The 21,348-nt window shown below is 37.8% G+C and overlaps 1 protein-coding gene across 22 annotated transcripts in view; it reads right to left on the bottom strand.

Moving 5' to 3' along the window:
* Positions 1-21,348, bottom strand: part of LOC309634348 (contactin-associated protein-like 3) — a 181,428-nt gene that overhangs the window by 103,847 nt on the left and 56,233 nt on the right. For 20 of the 22 annotated variants that reach the window (XR_014248002.1, XR_014248003.1, XR_014248004.1 and 17 more), the window contains one exon: positions 933-1,002. Coding sequence is in view for 11 of the 22 variants with exons in the window: in XM_082404288.1 (XP_082260414.1) it covers positions 933-1,002 (70 nt within the window). In the remaining 11 variants the exon portion in view is untranslated. Of the gene's footprint in view, positions 1-932; positions 1,003-1,129; positions 1,449-21,348 lie in introns of those variants that run through there. The other 2 variants (XM_082404290.1, XM_082404293.1) reach the window with 1 other exon arrangement.

Genomic DNA, 21,348 nt, shown 5'->3' with positions numbered 1-21,348 from the left:
ATTTTCAAGATGGGAATCTGACTGGGTTTGGGCAAAACTCATGACATAATAGTTTTGATTTTGTGCTACAAAGGCAACTCAGTAGAGAAAAGATCGTCTGTTCAACAAATAGTCCTGGAGCAATTTGATCCTTGTGTAAACAAAAAATATATTTTCATTCATATCTCACACTTTATACCAAAGTTAGCTCAAAATGGATTGTAGACCTAATTGTAAAACCTAAAATTATACAACTTTTACAAGAAAACATAGGAGAAAATCTTTGTGACCTTGGGTTAGGCAAATATTTCTTTGATATGACACTAAAATCACAATACATAAAAGAAAAAAATCAATCAACTGGACTTCATCATGATAAAAATGTCTGCTCTTTGAAAAAAGCATTCACAGTGAAGAAAATCGAAATAGGAGCCATGGACTGGAGAAAATACTTGTAAGTAACATACTTGATAAAGAACTGGTATCTATAAAGAACATAATAAAGAACTCTTAAAACCCAATAATAAGATTTGAACAAACCAAGAAGAGATTGAATTAGTGATCAAAAATATCCCAACAAAAAAGTCCAGAACCAGATGACTTCACTGGTAAATTCTACCAAACATTCAAAGAAGAATTAATACCAATCCTTTTCAAAATTTTCCAAAAAATGAAGTGGAAACACTTTGAAACTCAGTTTAGGAGGCCAGCATTACCCTGATACCAAAACCAGAAAAGGATGCCAAAAAAATAAAATCAATAAATGGCTCATATAATTACTAATAAAAATAAATACAAGAATCTAATAAGAACATGTTTTATAACCTAATCATTTTGGATCACCTATTTCTTTCCCAAAGATTTAATCCCTGATGAACAGTAAACATAGATGCAAAAATCCTCAACAAGACATTAGCAAACAAGATTCTACAGTAATGAATAGAATCACATACCTGAGCAACTGGGATTTATTCTAGGGATGCAAGGATTGTTCAATATCCACAAATCAATCAATGTGACACACTGCATTAACAAATTGAAGGATAAAAATCATATGACCATCTCAATAGACGCAGAAAAAAAGCACTTGACACAATTCAACATTCATTTAAGAAAAACTCTCAACAAAAGGGGCATAGAGGGACCATACCTCAACATAATAAAGGGCTTATATAACAAGTCCACAGCTAACATCATACACCATGGTGGAAAGCTGAAAGATTTTCCTTTGAGATCAGGATCAAGACAAGGATGCCCACACTTTTATTAACCAAGGAGGTGAAAGACCTGTACACTGAAAACTATGACATTAATGAAAGAAGTTGAAGAGGAAACAAAGAAAAAGATATTTTGTGCTCATGGGTTGGGAAAATTAATATTGTTAAAATGTCCATACTACTCAAAGCAATCTACAGGTTCAGTGCAATCCTCATCAAAATTTCAATGGTATTTTTCACATGCATAGAACAAAAAATTCTAAAATTTGTATGGAATCACAAAAGACCCCAGATAGCCAAACCAGTCTTGAGATAGAAGAACAAAGCTGGAGGCATCATGCTCCCTGATTTCAAATTATATTACAAAGCTATAGTAATCAAAACTATGATATACATTGGTATAAAAAAAAGATACATTGATTAATGGAACAAAATAGAGAGACCAGGAATAAACCCACATGTATATGGTAAATTAATTTGTAACAAAGGAGCCAAGAATATACAATGGGGAAAGGACAGTCTTTTTAAGAAATGGTGCTGGGGAAACTGGACAACCACACGGAAAAGAATAAAACAAGACCAGTGTCTTCCGCCATACACAGAAATTAACACAAAATAGATTAAAGACTTGAATGTAAGCCCTGAAACCAGGCTTCCATAAAACTCCCAGATGAAAACATAAAAAAAATCCTTCTTCACAAGGATCTTGGCAATGATTTTTTTGGATATGACACCTAAAGCACAAGCAACAAAATAAAAAACAAACAAGTGAGTCTATATCAAATTAAAAAGCTTCTGAGCACCAAAGGAAATAATAAACAAAATGAAAAGGCAACCTATGGAATGGGAAAAAATATTTGCGAACCACACATTTGATTAGGAGTTAATATCCAAAATATGTAAGGAACTCATGCAACTGAATAGCAGAAAAGTCAAATAATCCAATTACAAAATGAACAAAGAATCTGAAAAGACATTTTTCCAAAGAAGGTATTCAAATGGCCAACAGGTAGCACATAAAAGATGCTCAATATCACTAATTACTGGGAAATGGGAATCAAAACCACAAGGAGATATCACTTTACACCTGTTAGTATGGCTATCACCAAAAACATAAGAGATAAGCATTGGCAAGAATGTGGAATAAAGGGAACCCCTCTGCACTCTTGGTGGGAAAGTAAATTGGTATAGCCATTGTGAAAAGCAGTATGAGGTTACTCAAAAAATTAAAACTGGAACTCCCATGGGATCCAGCAATTCCACTTCTGGGTTTTTAGACAAAGAAAATAAAAACAATAACTCGAAAAGATATATGCACCCCCATGTTCATTGCAGTATTATTTACTATAGCCAAGATATGGAAACAAAGTGTCCACTGATGAATGAATGTATAAAAAAAAAGTATATACACACAATGAAATATTATTCAGTCATAAAAAAAGAAAGAAATCTTGACATTTGAGATAACATGGATGGACCTTGAGGGCATTATGTTAAGAAAAATATGTCAGATAGAGAAAGACAAATACCATATGATCTTACCTATATGTGGAATCTAAGGAAAACAGAAACAAACAAATAAACAAAACAAGGTTATAGATTTAGAGAACAAATTAGTGGTTGCCAGAGGTGGGGGATGGTGATATGCATGAAATAGGTAAAGGGGATCAAAAGGTACAAACTTGCAGTTATAAAATAAATAAGTCATTAGAATGTCAACTACAGCACTGAGACTATAGTTAATAATACTGTATAGCATATTTGAAAGTTGCTAAGAGTGTAAATCTTAAAAGTTGTCAATACAAGAAAAAACAATTTTGTAACTATGTATGGTGACGGATGTTAACTAGAATTATTGCAATGATCATTTTGCAATATATACGAATTTTGAATCATTATGTGTATACCTGAGACTAATATAATGTTGTGTGTCATTATACTTTAATTTTTTAAAATAATAATACAAATTAAAAAACCCACCTTTTGAAAAAGTGCCCAAAAATTTTGAATAGACACTTTACCAAAGATATATGTAACACAATTTAGCACATAAAAAGCTATTCTATATGATAGTCATTAGGGAAATGCAAACAAAAGTCACAATGGTATTCTTCTACACACCTGTTAGATGGCTAAAATTAAAAAGATTAATGACAGCAAATGTTTTATTTATAATGCCTAACCTGGAAACAACACAAATATTTATCAGTAAGGGAAAGGATAAACAAATTGTGGTAAATCCATATAGTAGAATAGTCGATAATAAAAATAAATACATTATAGATAAGTGCAAGAATGTGGATTAATTACATGATAATTATGCGGTGGAAGAAACCAGGCAAAAAACAATATATACTGTACCACTCTATTTATATAAAATTCTCTATGCAAATTAACCTGATGTCTAATGGCATCATGTCTAATGGTCAGTTGATGGGAAGAGCAAAGAGGGGTGGGAGGGCAAGTTTATAAAGGAACAATAAAAATCTTTGGGGAGGGCTTCTCTGGTGGTGCAGTGGTTGAGAATCTGCCTGCCAATGCAGGGAACATGGGTTCGAGCCCTGGTCTGGGAAGAGCCCACATGCCGTGGAGCAACTGGGCCCGTGAGCCACAATTACTGAGCCTGAGCGTCTGGAGCCTGTGCTCCGCAACAAGAGAGGCCACGATAATAAGAGGCCCGCGCACCGCGATGAAGAGTGGCCCCCACTTGCCGCAACTGGAGAAAGCCCTCGCACAGAAACGAAGACCCAACACAGCGAAAAATAAATAAATTAAAAAAAAAAAAGCCACCTCAAAAAATGCCACTTTGGCATAAATATGGTTTTGAGCTGAAAGCAACTGAAAATCAGCAGATGCAGGAAGAAATCTTCCCTCCCCTTTTCTCCCTAAAAGCAGGGCATGAATTTTCCCTGAGACCGGGGCCCCCTCTCACGAACCAGGAAGAAGAGAGTGACTCTTGTCCCCAAAGGTGGAGAATGGGCACTGAGGTGAGTCTACAGAAACAAACCTTATGAAAATAGCGCTTATCTCCCATCAGGTTCCCCATATATTTCCTACTCACTTTCCTCCAAACCCCCTTTCCTTTCTTAAAAATGGAATCTAAGCCCCCAAGTCTAACTACTTCTTTGAGTTTCACTTCCTTCCTGTTGGACTCTTTCACACAGAAAATATTAATTAAAGTAATTTATGTTTTTTCTTCCATTATTCTGTCGTTTGTCAGTTTACTTTGCAGGCCCCTACGAATAAACCTAAGAGGGTAGAGGAAAGAAATTTCCTCTCAGACATCAGCAATGAAGGGGAAAAAATGTTTTCGTGGTGACATGGGAATGAACTCTGGAGTTGGTCAGATCATCACAATGGTCACATCAGTCATCTATGCTGAGCAACCCTCCCTTGGTATTCTTGTCCTGCCTCTATTTCTCATGGTATCTGGTAGCACTGCAGTGCCCAGGAATGTCATGAGCTCTCTCCAAGGTGAGGCCTATATGCAGATATTATTTTATAAACTATTTCCAGAATCTTGTTCAAGGTAAAACCATACAATTCATGTTCTAAGTTCGAAGGCAGCTCAGCTCACAGAGAAGACCTTTGAGAAAGCACAACATGCTTACGGGTCTCTGGCATGGTATCAATGTCAGCCTCTAGACTGTGTCAAAAGCAATTCTGCACTCCCTCGTATGGACCAAACATGGGTAAAATACCTCTTCTGGCACTTCCTTCTCTCTGATGATGTAGCTACCTGGGAGCCTGTAAGAACTCACTAATACTATGCTTTCTAAGAGCAGTTTCTGCTCTCGCTCAAAATCGTATAGTTTTTCTTTAATCATGTGGATAGCTTCAAGATTAGTTTTTTGGTTTTTGGTATTTTTTACAATGGGATAACTTGATACTATATCTGAGAATACCCTTCCCAGTAATTCTAGTCTCCTTGACATCAGTAAGATACGGAAGAGAAAAACCTTTGTAAAATGGTGTTAAGGAAAATTATCCAAAAGCCTGAAAAAAACTAAAGGGACTTTTGCCTGTTCTTTCTTAGTTATGCTAGGGTTGGATTATCAGGCCTGCCTGCGGATTATCTGAATCTCTAGGCATGTACCTTTGCATCTTTGTGTAACTTGTTATTTACTATTGATAAAGGTATGCTGTAATTCTGAAGGGGTTGATGTTAATTTGTACCTTGATTTCTGTCAGATAGCAATACAAATAATGTCTGTTCAGTAGGGATGCAAATGATTCCTTTCTGATGGAAAATACAATTTCCAAATTTCAGAATGTTAGCTGATTTTCCCTACAGAACATTAGCTATTTTTTCTCTAAAATCAGTAATCCTATTTAAGAATTCTTCCAGCTACTCGAAAAGCTTCTACCCCATTTAGTTCTTTTGAATCAGCACTACCATCATGCCAGTTCTCTTATTAATGGGTTCATTAAATCTGTGCCATATACTGATTTTACATTTGCATGAGAGTCATGAGTTTAATTTATGAAAATGATACTTTGACAAGGAGCAACTGTGAGTAGCACAATGTGCACCAGTCAACAAACCATGGGCACACAAAGTAAGAAGGGCTATCTGCATGGACATACACACCAAAAAACCGGTCACTTTCAAACAGTATCTCTGCTGTCTTTTCCCTGCTTTTATTTGGGTTCATAAGAGCTCAGATTTCCCAATATCTAGTAGATATGTTAAGTTTCTCTGTTAAAAATATATAGGCTTATATTTGGTTTAAGCTCATATATTATTTTTAATCAAAATTTTGGACTCTGCCCTTTTCCATAGGATAGTTAGTGCCTAGTGATTTGAGGGTGGGTCTGATAACAGGCTCCTATCCAAAGCTGAGATTTATTCTGGAAAGTTTAAGCCTGCAGCTCCATACTGTAGGTGTCCTTACACCTACAACACTGAGGTGTCCTTACTCACCACCACCTCCCTGCCCTGCTTGTTCCCGCTGTCTGCCTGCAGAGAACCCTGGGGAGAACCTCCACCACTGCCCCGCTCTTCCTTCTTTTTGGTCTTCCCCCTTACTTGGGGAGATTGCTTGTACACTTCTGCTTTTCCTTCTCCCTTCCCTTTGCCCCTCTTTTACCAAGTCTAATCATACTCCTTTGATGGGACTATTTCCCTTGCAATCAACTTCATTGCAATTGTTTTGATTAGTGGTTATTGGCACCATTCCCCTATCAAAAAGAACTAATCAAACACCTGACCTGGTGGGTGGGGATCAATTCCACTACGATGAGCAAAGGAGAGCTGAGAGGACACTGATTTCATAAATGGACTCGTGAATGTTTTAGTTATAAAGAGTTTTGTGTCCCTATACCATTTAGTAATTGTAGGCCTGTGAAACTGAATTTTCAATTAACAAAAACTCTGCATTGTTCAATTCAAAGGATATGTTCTACTTACTATTTTGTACCAGAACAAATGTTGAACTGGCACCAAAGATGAATGACACATCCTACCAGCCCTCAACGAGGTCACAGTCCAATGGAGTTGATAGGCATGTACATATAACATGCAAGATTTCTTTTATAAATATTGCAGAGGTATAAACCAGGTGAAATTAAGGCATAATTAGGGAGAAACACATGATTTAAGAATCTCAAAAGGCTTACCGGGGGCATTACATTTTACTTTATTATTATTTTATTTTAATGAAGTCCTGTTGCATTTTATATTGAGTTCTATGATCCATTTAATGTATATGAAAAGTCTAAGGTCTTTGTCTAGATTCATTTTTTTTTTTTTTGCATGTAGCTGTCCAGTTGTTCCAGCACCAAAATTACACACGGAGAAACAGACAATCTCAATAGGCCTGTATCTATTAAAGGATTTGAAACTATAATTAATAACCTGCCAAAAAGAAAGCACTAGGGCCCGATTGGTTCACTGGTGAATTTTAACAAATATTTTAGGGAAAATGTATGCTTATTCTCTAAAAATAGAACTAGAATGAATACTTTCTAACTCATTCTATGAAACCAGCATTATCCTAACACCAAAAGCATACAAAGCATTACCAAAAAAAGGAAAAATTCAGACAAATGAATATAGTTGCAAAAATCCTGAACAAAATATTAGTCAATCAAATCCAACTATGTATGAACAGAATTATACACCATGGGCAAGTGGGATTTATTCCAGGTACACAAGGCTGGTTCAACATAAGAAAACCAACTAGTGTAATTCATCATATAAACAGGTTAAAGAAGAAAAACTATATGGTCCTATTAATAGATACAGAAAAAGCATTTGACAAATCCAGCATTCATTCATGACAAAAACGTTCAGTAAACTAGAAATAGAAGAGAACTATTGCAACTTAATAATGAGAATTTACAAAACACCTACAGCTAATATAATATTTATTAGTGAGAAACTAGATGCTTTCTCAGTAAGATTAAGAACAAGGCAAGGGGGCTTACCTGGTGGCGCAGTGGTTGAGAATCTGCCTGCTAATGCAGGGGATACGGGTTCGAGCCCTGGTCTGGGAGGATCCCGCGTGCCGCGGAGCGGCTGGGCCCGTGAGCCACAATTGCTGGGCCTGCGCGTCTGGAGCCTGTGCTCCGCGGCGGGAGAGGCCGCGGTGGTGGGAGGCCCGTGCGCCGCCATGAAGGGTGGCCCCCGCTTGCCGCGGCTGGGGGGGGGCCCTCGCACAGAAGCGAGGACCCAGCGCAGCCATAAATAAATAAATAAATAAATAAATAAATAAATAAAATTAAAAAAAAAAAAAAAAAAAAAACAAGGCAATGGGGCTTCCCTGGTGGCGCAGTGGTTGAGAATCTGCCTGCCAATGCAGGGGACACGGGCTCGAGCCCTGGTCTGGGAAGATCCCACATGCCGCGGAGCAGCCAGGCCCGTGAGCCACAACTACTGAGCCTGCGCACCTGGAGCCTGTGCTCCGCAACAACAGAGGCAACGATAGCGAGGGGCCCACGCACCGCGATGAAGAGTGGCCCCTGCTGGCCGCAACTGGAGAAAGCCCTCGCACAGAAACGAAGACCCAACACAGCCAAAAATAAATAAATAAATAAAAAAGAACAAGGCAAGGATATCGCCTCTTAACACATTTTTTCAACATTGTCCTAGAATTCACAGCTAATATAATTAGACAAAAAAAGGAAATTAAAAGTATATAAATTGGAAAGGAAGAAATAAAACTGTTTTTGTAGATGACATGATCATCTATGTAGGAAATCTCACAGAATCAACAAAAAACTTTGAGAACTAATAAGCAATTATAGCAAGGTTGCAGGATACATTTTTCACATATACAAATTAATTGCTTCCCTGTACACCAGCAATGTACAACTGGGTTTTGAAATTAAAAACACAATATCATTTACATTAACACCCAAAAATGAAATACTTAGGTATAAGTCGAAGAAAATATGTGTAATATCTATATGAGGAAAAACTACAAACCTGTGAGGAAAGAAATCAAATAATTTAAATAAATGGAGAGATACTACATGGTCATGTATAGGATGATCAAAATTGTTAAGATGTCAGTTCTTCCCAACTTGATCTACAGATTTAATTAATCCCAATCACAATCCCAAGTGATCTTGTGGATATTGACAAACGGATTCTAAGGTTTGTCAAAACCCAGAATGGCTGACACAGTGTTGAAGGGAGAGAACAAAGTTGGAGGATTAACATTACCCAAAATCAAGACTTACTATAAAGTTAACAGTAATCAAGACAGTGTGGTATGGGCAAAAGAATAGACAAATAGATCAATGGAACTGAATAGAAAGCCCAGAAACAGACCAAGACCAATACAGTCAACTGATTTTGATAAAGGAACAGAGGCAATATGATGAACAAAGATAGTCTTTTCAACAAACAATGTTGGAATAACTAGACATCCACATGCAAAAAAAAAAAAAAAAAAACAAGTGAATTTAGAAACAAACCTTACACCTTTCACGAACATTAAGTGAAAATAGAGCACAGACCTAAATATAAAACACAAAGCTATAAAACTTCTGGAAGATAACATGGAAGAAGATCTTCCAACTCTACAACACTCTGGAAAAGGCAAAACTATGGAGACACTAAAAAGATTAGGGGTTGCCAGGAATTAGGGACAAGAGAGGAATGATGAACAGGTAGATTACAAGAATTTTTAGGGCAGTGAAACTATTATGTATGAGACTGTAATGGTCAATACATGTCATCATACATTTATCCAAACCTATAGAACGTACAACACAAATAGTGAACTCTAATGTAAAACTTAATTAACAACAATATATCAGTATTGGTTCATCAATTGTAAAAATGTACCACTAATGCAAGATGTTAATAATTGGGGAAAAGGGAATGGGGCGTTGGCAGGAGAATAGAATAAATGGAATCTCTATATCTGCTTAATATTTCTGTAAACCTAACACTGCTCCAAAAAAAGTTTCTAATTAAAGAAATAGTGGCAGAGAGAGCTGTAGATTTGTAGCAAAGTGCTGATTCATGAAGGCTTTAGAGATTTAAGAAAAATGCAGTAAGTGATTGCTTAGGGCTAGGAGGCTTGTGGGGACAGTAGGGTGATAGGTATGGGATTTCTTCTTGAGGTGACAAAAATGTTTTAAAATTAACCGTCGTGATCATTGCACATATCTGTGAATATACTAAAAACGACTGAATTTTACACTCTAAATGGATGAGTTATAATCATATGTGAATTATATCTTAATAAGTCTGGCTAAAAAATTCAATGGCCTAGAGCTGTGTTATTAAATTAAATAAACAGCACTTAATAGTTTTTCTATAGCTGAAGTGTATGCTGTAAGGTTCTAACATATGACTTCTTCCCAGGAAGTCAATAATGTTTAAAAGTATAAAATTTCAGAGTTAATATCAATTTTTTACAGATCTCAATGACAAGAGAATCACAGATGCAAGGGCCAAGAGCCATTAAAAGAGTTTCCTTCCAGATCACGGACTAATGAATAAGATTTCCAAATGTCAATATTGATGACATGGAAAAGTATACACTATTCATTTGGAGTGAAGCTGTCAGCATTTCTTTTTGAATGAAAACAATGACAAAACCCTCTTCCCCAAACACACACGTACAAATGCCGAAGAGTGCATCCTCCTTCGTGAAGCTACCAACTCAGCAGCCTTCAATGAAGGGCATACAAAAGATGGAGCGCACTACAAATATCCATTGTTGCCGCCACCTCAGTAACACAGGAGTGGCTTTATCATCGGAAGTAATCGAAAGAAAGAAAGAACAGATGGACGTCTGGTTTATGGGGACTCACACAGTTAGCGTCACCCGAGGTGGAGGGCTTGCCACGGATAGAAATTAGGTGTTAGAAAGAGGGAACATGAGAGCAACAGAGAGGAAGACGGTTTGGAGAAGGGATGCTCAATTCTTTTATTCGGTTGTTTTATTTTGTGATATATGTCTGACAAACCGATTGCATAGAATTGCATTCTCTTACTGAGTGAAACTAATGAGTGTAATTATTTTAAATTGAGGCTATCTTATAAAAAAGCTGAAGAACTCGGGGGCTTCCCTGGTGGCACAGTGGTTGACACTCTGCCTGCTAATGCAGGGGACACGGGTTCGAGCCCTGGTCTGGGAAGATCCCACATGCCGCGGAGCAACTAGGCCCGTGAGCCACAATTACTGAGCCTGCGCGTCTGGAGCCTGTGCTCCGCAACAAGAGAGGCCACGATAATAAGAGGCCCGCGCACCGCGATGAAGAGTGGCCCCCGCTCACCGCAGCTAGAGAAAGCCCTCGCACAGAAACGAAGACCCAACACAGCCACAAATCAATAAATTTAAAAAAAAAATGCCACCTCAAAATATGCCACTTTGGCATAAATATGGTTTTGAGCTGAAAGCAATTGAAAATCAGCAGATGCAGGAAGAAATCTTCCCTCCCCTTTTCTCCCTAAAAGCAGGGCATGAATTTTCCCTGAGACCGGGGCCCCCTCTCACGAACCAGGAAGAAGAGAGTGACTCTTGTCCCCAAAGGTGGAGAATGGGCACTGAGGTGAGTCTACAGAAACAAACCTTATGAAAATAGCGCTTATCTCCCATCAGGTTCCCCATATATTTCCTACTCACTTTCCTCCAAACCCCCTTTCCTTTCTTAAAAATGGAATCTAAGCCCCCAAGTCTAACTACTTCTTTGAGTTTCACTTCCTTCCTGTTGGACTCTTTCACACAGAAAATATTAATTAAAGTAATTTATGTTTTTTCTTCCATTATTCTGTCGTTTGTCAGTTTACTTTGCAGGCCCCTACGAATAAACCTAAGAGGGTAGAGGAAAGAAATTTCCTCTCAGACATCAGCAATGAAGGGGAAAAAATGTTTTCGTGGTGACATGGGAATGAACTCTGGAGTTGGTCAGATCATCACAATGGTCACATCAGTCATCTATGCTGAGCAACCCTCCCTTGGTATTCTTGTCCTGCCTCTATTTCTCATGGTATCTGGTAGCACTGCAGTGCCCAGGAATGTCATGAGCTCTCTCCAAGGTGAGGCCTATATGCAGATATTATTTTATAAACTATTTCCAGAATCTTGTTCAAGGTAAAACCATACAATTCATGTTCTAAGTTCGAAGGCAGCTCAGCTCACAGAGAAGACCTTTGAGAAAGCACAACATGCTTACGGGTCTCTGGCATGGTATCAATGTCAGCCTCTAGACTGTGTCAAAAGCAATTCTGCACTCCCTCGTATGGACCAAACATGGGTAAAATACCTCTTCTGGCGCTTCCTTCTCTCTGATGATGTAGCTACCTGGGAGCCTGTAAGAACTCACTAACACTATGCTTTCTAAGAGCAGTTTCTGCTCTCGCTCAAAATCGTATAGTTTTTCTTTAATCATGTGGATAGCTTCAAGATTAGTTTTTTGGTTTTTGGTATTTTTTACAATGGGATAACTTGATACTATATCTGAGAATACCCTTCCCAGTAATTCTAGTCTCCTTGACATCAGTAAGATACGGAAGAGAAAAACCTTTGTAAAATGGTGTTAAGGAAAATTATCCAAAAGCCTGAAAAAAACTAAAGGGACTTTTGCCTGTTCTTTCTTAGTTATGCTAGGGTTGGATTATCAGGCCTGCCTGCGGATTATCTGAATCTCTAGGCATGTACCTTTGCATCTTTGTGTAACTTGTTATTTACTATTGATAAAGGTATGCTGTAATTCTGAAGGGGTTGATGTTAATTTGTACCTTGATTTCTGTCAGATAGCAATACAAATAATGTCTGTTCAGTAGGGATGCAAATGATTCCTTTCTGATGGAAAATACAATTTCCAAAATTCAGAATGTTAGCTGATTTTCCCTACAGAACATTAGCTATTTTTTCTCTAAAATCAGTAATCCTATTTAAGAATTCTTCCAGCTACTAGAAAAGCTTCTACCCCATTTAGTTCTTTTGAATCAGCACTACCATCATGCCAGTTCTCTTATTAATGGGTTCATTAAATCTGTGCCATATACTGATTTTACATTTGCATGAGAGTCATGAGTTTAATTTATGAAAATGATACTTTGACAAGGAGCAATTGTGAGTAGCACAATGTGCACCAGTCAACAAACCATGGGCACACAAAGTAAGGGCTACCTGCATGGACATACACACCAAAAAGCCGGTCACTTTCAAACAGTATCTCTGCTATCTTTTCCCTGCTTTTATTTGGGTTCATAAGAGCTCAGATTTCCCAATATCTAGTAGATATGTTAAGTTTCTCTGTTAAAAATATATAGGCTTATATTTCTTTTAAGCTCATATATTATTTTTAATCAAAAGTTTGGACTCTGCCCTTTTCCACAGGATAGTTAGTGCCTAGTGATTTGAGGGTGGGTCTGATAACAGGCTCCTATCCAAAGCTGAGATTTATTCTGGAAAGTTTAAGCCTGCAGCTCCATACTGTAGGTGTCCTTACACCTACAACACTGAGGTGTCCTTACTCACCACCACCTCCCTGCCCTGCTTGTTCCCGCTGTCTGCCTGCAGAGAACCCTGGGGAGAACCTCCACCACTGCCCCGCTCTTCCTTCTTTTTGGTCTTCCCCCTTACTTGGGGAGATTGCTTGTACACTTCTGCTTTTCCTTCTCCCTTCCCTTTGCCCCTCTTTTACCAAGTCTAATCATACTCCTTTGATGGGACTATTTCCCTTGCAATCAACTTCATTGCAATTGTTTTGATTAGTGGTTATTGGCACCATTCCCCTATCAAAAAGAACTAATCAAACACCTGACCTGGTGGGTGGGGATCAATTCCACTACGATGAGCAAAGGAGAGCTGAGAGGACACTGATTTCATAAATGGACTCGTGAATGTTTTAGTTATAAAGAGTTTTGTGTCCCTATACCATTTAGTAATTGTAGGCCTGTGAAACTGAATTTTCAATTAACAAAAACTCTGCATTGTTCAATTCAAAGGATATGTTCTACTTACTATTTTGTACCAGAACAAATGTTGAACTGGCACCAAAGATGAATGACACATCCTACCAGCCCTCAACGAGGTCACAGTCCAATGGAGTTGATAGGCATGTACATATAACATGCAAGATTTCTTTTATAAATATTGCAGAGGTATAAACCAGGTGAAATTAAGGCATAATTAGGGAGAAACACATGATTTAAGAACCTCAAAAGGCTTACCGGGGGCATTACATTTTACTTTATTATTATTTTATTTTAATGAAGTCCTGTTGCATTTTATATTGAGTTCTATGATCCATTTAATGTATATGAAAAGTCTAAGGTCTTTGTCTAGATTCATTTTTTTTTTTTTTGCATGTAGCTGTCCAGTTGTTCCAGCACCAAAATTACACACGGAGAAACAGACAATCTCAATAGGCCTGTATCTATTAAAGGATTTGAAACTATAATTAATAACCTGCCAAAAAGAAAGCACTAGGGCCAGATTGGTTCACTGGTGAATTTTAACAAATATTTTAGGGAAAATGTATGCTTATTCTCTAAAAATAGAACTAGAATGAATACTTTCTAACTCATTCTATGAAACCAGCATTATCCTAACACCAAAAGCATACAAAGCATTACCAAAAAAGGGAAAAATTCAGACAAATGAATATAGTTGCAAAAATCCTGAACAAAATATTAGTCAATCAAATCCAACTATGTATGAACAGAATTATACACCATGGGCAAGTGGGATTTATTCCAGGTACACAAGGCTGGTTCAACATAAGAAAACCAACTAGTGTAATTCATCATATAAACAGGTTAAAGAAGAAAAACTATATGGTCCTATTAATAGATACAGAAAAAGCATTTGACAAATCCAGCATTCATTCATGACAAAAACGTTCAGTAAACTAGAAATAGAAGGGAACTATTGCAACTTAATAATGAGAATTTACAAAACACCTACAGCTAATATAATATTTATTAGTGAGAAACTAGATGCTTTCTCAGTAAGATTAAGAACAAGGCAAGGGGGCTTACCTGGTGGCGCAGTGGTTGAGAATCTGCCTGCTAATTAATGCAGGGGATACGGGCTCGAGCCCTGGTCTGGGAGGATCCCGCGTGCCGCGGAGCGGCTGGGCCCGTGAGCCACAACTACTGAGCCTGCGCACCTGGAGCCTGTGCTCCGCAACAACAGAGGCAAAGATAGCGAGGGGCCCACGCACCGCGATGAAGAGTGGCCCCTGCTGGCCGCAACTGGAGAAAGCCCTCGCACAGAAACGAAGACCCAACACAGCCAAAAATAAATAAATAAATAAAAAAGAACAAGGCAAGGATATCGCCTCTTAACACATTTTTTCAACATTGTCCTAGAATTCACAGCTAATATAATTAGACAAAAAAAGGAAATTAAAAGTATATAAATTGGAAAGGAAGAAATAAAACTGTTTTTGTAGATGACATGATCATCTATGTAGGAAATCTCACAGAATCAACAAAAAACTTTGAGAACTAATAAGCAATTATAGCAAGGTTGCAGGATACATTTTTCACATATACAAATTAATTGCTTCCCTGTACACCAGCAATGTACAACTGGGGTTTGAAATTAAAAACACAATATCATTTACATTAACACCCAAAAATGAAATACTTAGGTATAAGTCGAAGAAAATATGTGTAATATCTATATGAGGAAAAACTACAAACCTGTGAGGAAAGAAATCAAATAATTTAAATAAATGGAGAGATACTACATGGTCATGTATAGGATGATCAAAATTTTTAAGATGTCAGTTCTTCCCAACTTGATCTACAGATTTAATTAATCCCAATCACAATCCCAAGTGATCTTGTGGATATTGACAAACGGATTCTAAGGTTTGTCAAAACCCAGAATGGCTGACACAGTGTTGAAGGGAGAGAACAAAGTTGGAGGATTAACATTACCCAAAATCAAGACTTACTATAAAGTTAACAGTAATCAAGACAGTGTGGTATGGGCAAAAGAATAGACAAATAGATCAATGGAACTGAATAGAAAGCCCAGAAACAGACCAAGACCAATACAGTCAACTGATTTTGATAAAGGAACAGAGGCAATATGATGAACAAAGATAGTCTTTTCAACAAACAATGTTGGAATAACTAGACATCCACATGCAAAAAAAAAAAAAAAAAAACAAGTGAATTTAGAAACAAACCTTACACCTTTCACGAACATTAAGTGAAAATAGAGCACAGACCTAAATATAAAACACAAGCTATAAAACTTCTGGAAGATAACATGGAAGAAGATCTTCCAACTCTACAACACTCTGGAAAAGGCAAAACTATGGAGACACTAAAAAGATTAGGGGTTGCCAGGAATTAGGGACAAGAGAGGAATGATGAACAGGTAGATTACAAGAATTTTTAGGGCAGTGAAACTATTATGTATGAGATTGTAATGGTCAATACATGTCATCATACATTTATCCAAACCTATAGAACGTACAACACAAATAGTGAACTCTAATGTAAAACTTAATTAACAACAATATATCAGTATTGGTTCATCAATTGTAAAAATGTACCACTAATGCAAGATGTTAATAATTGGGGAAAAGGGAATGGGGCGTTGGCAGGAGAATAGAATAAATGGAATCTCTATATCTGCTTAATATTTCTGTAAACCTAACACTGCTCCAAAAAAAGTTTCTAATTAAAGAAATAGTGGCAGAGAGAGCTGTAGATTTGTAGCAAAGTGCTGATTCATGAAGGCTTTAGAGATTTAAGAAAAATGCAGTAAGTGATTGCTTAGGGCTAGGAGGCTTGTGGGGACAGTAGGGTGATAGGTATGGGATTTCTTCTTGAGGTGACAAAAATGTTTTAAAATTAACCGTCGTGATCATTGCACATATCTGTGAATATACTAAAAACGACTGAATTTTACACTCTAAATGGATGAGTTATAATCATATGTGAATTATATCTTAATAAGTCTGGCTAAAAAATTCAATGGCCTAGATCTGTGTTATTAAATTAAATAAACAGCACTTAATAGTTTTTCTATAGCTGAAGTGTATGCTGTAAGGTTCTAACATATGACTTCTTCCCAGGAAGTCAATAATGTTTAAAAGTATAAAATTTCAGAGTTAATATCAATTTTTTACAGATCTCAATGACAAGAGAATCACAGATGCAAGGGCCAAGAGCCATTAAAAGAGTTTCCTTCCAGATCACGGACTAATGAATAAGATTTCCAAATGTCAATATTGATGACATGGAAAAGTATACACTATTCATTTGGAGTGAAGCTGTCAGCATTTCTTTTTGAATGAAAACAATGACAAAACCCTCTTCCCCAAACACACACGTACAAATGCCGAAGAGTGCATCCTCCTTCGTGAAGCTACCAACTCAGCAGCCTTCAATGAAGGGCATACAAAAGATGGAGCGCACTACAAATATCCATTGTTGCCGCCACCTCAGTAACACAGGAGTGGCTTTATCATCGGAAGTAATCGAAAGAAAGAAAGAACAGATGGACGTCTGGTTTATGGGGACTCACACAGTTAGCGTCACCCGAGGTGGAGGGCTTGCCACGGATAGAAATTAGGTGTTAGAAAGAGGGAACATGAGAGCAACAGAGAGGAAGACGGTTTGGAGAAGGGATGCTCAATTCTTTTATTCGGTTGTTTTATTTTGTGATATATGTCTGACAAACCGATTGCATAGAATTGCATTCTCTTACTGAGTGAAACTAATGAGTGTAATTATTTTAAATTGAGGCTATCTTATAAAAAAGCTGAAGAACTCGGGGGCTTCCCTGGTGGCACAGTGGCTGACACTCTGCCTGCTAATGCAGGGGACACGGGTTCGAGCCCTGGTCTGGGAAGATCCCACATGCCGCGGAGCAACTAGGCCCGTGAGCCACAATTACTGAGCCTGCGCGTCTGGAGCCTGTGCTCCGCAACAAGAGAGGCCACGATAATAAGAGGCCCGCGCACCGCGATGAAGAGTGGCCCCCGCTCACCGCAGCTAGAGAAAGCCCTCGCACAGAAACGAAGACCCAACACAGCCACAAATCAATAAATTTAAAAAAAAAATGCCACCTCAAAATATGCCACTTTGGCATAAATATGGTTTTGAGCTGAAAGCAATTGAAAATCAGCAGATGCAGGAAGAAATCTTCCCTCCCCTTTTCTCCCTAAAAGCAGGGCATGAATTTTCCCTGAGACCGGGGCCCCCTCTCACGAACCAGGAAGAAGAGAGTGACTCTTGTCCCCAAAGGTGGAGAATGGGCACTGAGGTGAGTCTACAGAAACAAACCTTATGAAAATAGCGCTTATCTCCCATCAGGTTCCCCATATATTTCCTACTCACTTTCCTCCAAACCCCCTTTCCTTTCTTAAAAATGGAATCTAAGCCCCCAAGTCTAACTACTTCTTTGAGTTTCACTTCCTTCCTGTTGGACTCTTTCACACAGAAAATATTAATTAAAGTAATTTATGTTTTTTCTTCCATTATTCTGTCGTTTGTCAGTTTACTTTGCAGGCCCCTACGAATAAACCTAAGAGGGTAGAGGAAAGAAATTTCCTCTCAGACATCAGCAATGAAGGGGAAAAAATGTTTTCGTGGTGACATGGGAATGAACTCTGGAGTTGGTCAGATCATCACAATGGTCACATCAGTCATCTATGCTGAGCAACCCTCCCTTGGTATTCTTGTCCTGCCTCTATTTCTCATGGTATCTGGTAGCACTGCAGTGCCCAGGAATGTCATGAGCTCTCTCCAAGGTGAGGCCTATATGCAGATATTATTTTATAAACTATTTCCAGAATCTTGTTCAAGGTAAAACCATACAATTCATGTTCTAAGTTCGAAGGCAGCTCAGCTCACAGAGAAGACCTTTGAGAAAGCACAACATGCTTACGGGTCTCTGGCATGGTATCAATGTCAGCCTCTAGACTGTGTCAAAAGCAATTCTGCACTCCCTCGTATGGACCAAACATGGGTAAAATACCTCTTCTGGCGCTTCCTTCTCTCTGATGATGTAGCTACCTGGGAGCCTGTAAGAACTCACTAAGACTATGCTTTCTAAGAGCAGTTTCTGCTCTCGCTCAAAATCGTATAGTTTTTCTTTAATCATGTGGATAGCTTCAAGATTAGTTTTTTGGTTTTTGGTATTTTTTACAATGGGATAACTTGATACTATATCTGAGAATACCCTTCCCAGTAATTCTAGTCTCCTTGACATCAGTAAGATACGGAAGAGAAAAACCTTTGTAAAATGGTGTTAAGGAAAATTATCCAAAAGCCTGAAAAAAACTAAAGGGACTTTTGCCTGTTCTTTCTTAGTTATGCTAGGGTTGGATTATCAGGCCTGCCTGCGGATTATCTGAATCTCTAGGCATGGACCTTTGCATCTTTGTGTAACTTGTTATTTACTATTGATAAAGGTATGCTGTAATTCTGAAGGGGTTGATGTTAATTTGTACCTTGATTTCTGTCAGATAGCAATACAAATAATGTCTGTTCAGTAGGGATGCAAATGATTCCTTTCTGATGGAAAATACAATTTCCAAAATTCAGAATGTTAGCTGATTTTCCCTACAGAACATTAGCTATTTTTTCTCTAAAATCAGTAATCCTATTTAAGAATTCTTCCAGCTACTAGAAAAGCTTCTACCCCATTTAGTTCTTTTGAATCAGCACTACCATCATGCCAGTTCTCTTATTAATGGGTTCATTAAATCTGTGCCATATACTGATTTTACATTTGCATGAGAGTCATGAGTTTAATTTATGAAAATGATACTTTGACAAGGAGCAATTGTGAGTAGCACAATGTGCACCAGTCAACAAACCATGGGCACACAAAGTAAGGGCTACCTGCATGGACATACACACCAAAAAGCCGGTCACTTTCAAACAGTATCTCTGCTATCTTTTCCCTGCTTTTATTTGGGTTCATAAGAGCTCAGATTTCCCAATATCTAGTAGATATGTTAAGTTTCTCTGTTAAAAATATATAGGCTTATATTTCTTTTAAGCTCATATATTATTTTTAATCAAAAGTTTGGACTCTGCCCTTTTCCACAGGATAGTTAGTGCCTAGTGATTTGAGGGTGGGTCTGATAACAGGCTCCTATCCAAAGCTGAGATTTATTCTGGAAAGTTTAAGCCTGCAGCTCCATACTGTAGGTGTCCTTACACCTACAACACTGAGGTGTCCTTACTCACCACCACCTCCCTGCCCTGCTTGTTCCCGCTGTCTGCCTGCAGAGAACCCTGGGGAGAACCTCCACCACTGCCCCGCTCTTCCTTCTTTTTGGTCTTCCCCCTTACTTGGGGAGATTGCTTGTACACTTCTGCTTTTCCTTCTCCCTTCCCTTTGCCCCTCTTTTACCAAGTCTAATCATACTCCTTTGATGGGACTATTTCCCTTGCAATCAACTTCATTGCAATTGTTTTGATTAGTGGTTATTGGCACCATTCCCCTATCAAAAAGAACTAATCAAACACCTGACCTGGTGGGTGGGGATCAATTCCACTACGATGAGCAAAGGAGAGCTGAGAGGACACTGATTTCATAAATGGACTCGTGAATGTTTTAGTTATAAAGAGTTTTGTGTCCCTATACCATTTAGTAATTGTAGGCCTGTGAAACTGAATTTTCAATTAACAAAAACTCTGCATTGTTCAATTCAAAGGATATGTTCTACTTACTATTTTGTACCAGAACAAATGTTGAACTGGCACCAAAGATGAATGACACATCCTACCAGCCCTCAACGAGGTCACAGTCCAATGGAGTTGATAGGCATGTACATATAACATGCAAGATTTCTTTTATAAATATTGCAGAGGTATAAACCAGGTGAAATTAAGGCATAATTAGGGAGAAACACATGATTTAAGAATCTCAAAAGGCTTACCGGGGGCATTACATTTTACTTTATTATTATTTTATTTTAATGAAGTCCTGTTGCATTTTATATTGAGTTCTATGATCCATTTAATGTATATGAAAAGTCTAAGGTCTTTGTCTAGATTCATTTTTTTTTTTTTTGCATGTAGCTGTCCAGTTGTTCCAGCACCAAAATTACACACGGAGAAACAGACAATCTCAATAGGCCTGTATCTATTAAAGGATTTGAAACTATAATTAATAACCTGCCAAAAAGAAAGCACTAGGGCCAGATTGGTTCACTGGTGAATTTTAACAAATATTTTAGGGAAAATGTATGCTTATTCTCTAAAAATAGAACTAGAATGAATACTTTCTAACTCATTCTATGAAACCAGCATTATCCTAACACCAAAAGCATACAAAGCATTACCAAAAAAAGGAAAAATTCAGACAAATGAATATAGTTGCAAAAATCCTGAACAAAATATTAGTCAATCAAAGCCAACTATGTATGAACAGAATTATACACCATGGCCAAGTGGGATTTATTCCAGGTATACAAGGCTGGTTCAACATAAGAAAACCAACTAGTGTAATTCATCATATAAACAGGTTAAAGAAGAAAAACTATATGGTCCTATTAATAGATACAGAAAAAGCATTTGACAAATCCAGCATTCATTCATGACAAAAATGTTCAGTAAACTAGAAATAGAAGGGAACTATTGCAACTTAATAATGAGAATTTACAAAACACCTACAGCTAATATAATATTTATTAGTGAGAAACTAGATGCTTTCTCAGTAAGATTAAGAACAAGGCAAGGGGGCTTACCTGGTGC

Source organism: Balaenoptera borealis, assembly GCF_965194805.1.
Source record: "Balaenoptera borealis genome assembly, chromosome: 8".
NCBI classification, from domain to species: domain Eukaryota; kingdom Metazoa; phylum Chordata; class Mammalia; order Artiodactyla; family Balaenopteridae; genus Balaenoptera; species Balaenoptera borealis.
This window is presented reverse-complemented; position numbering and strand designations above follow the sequence as displayed.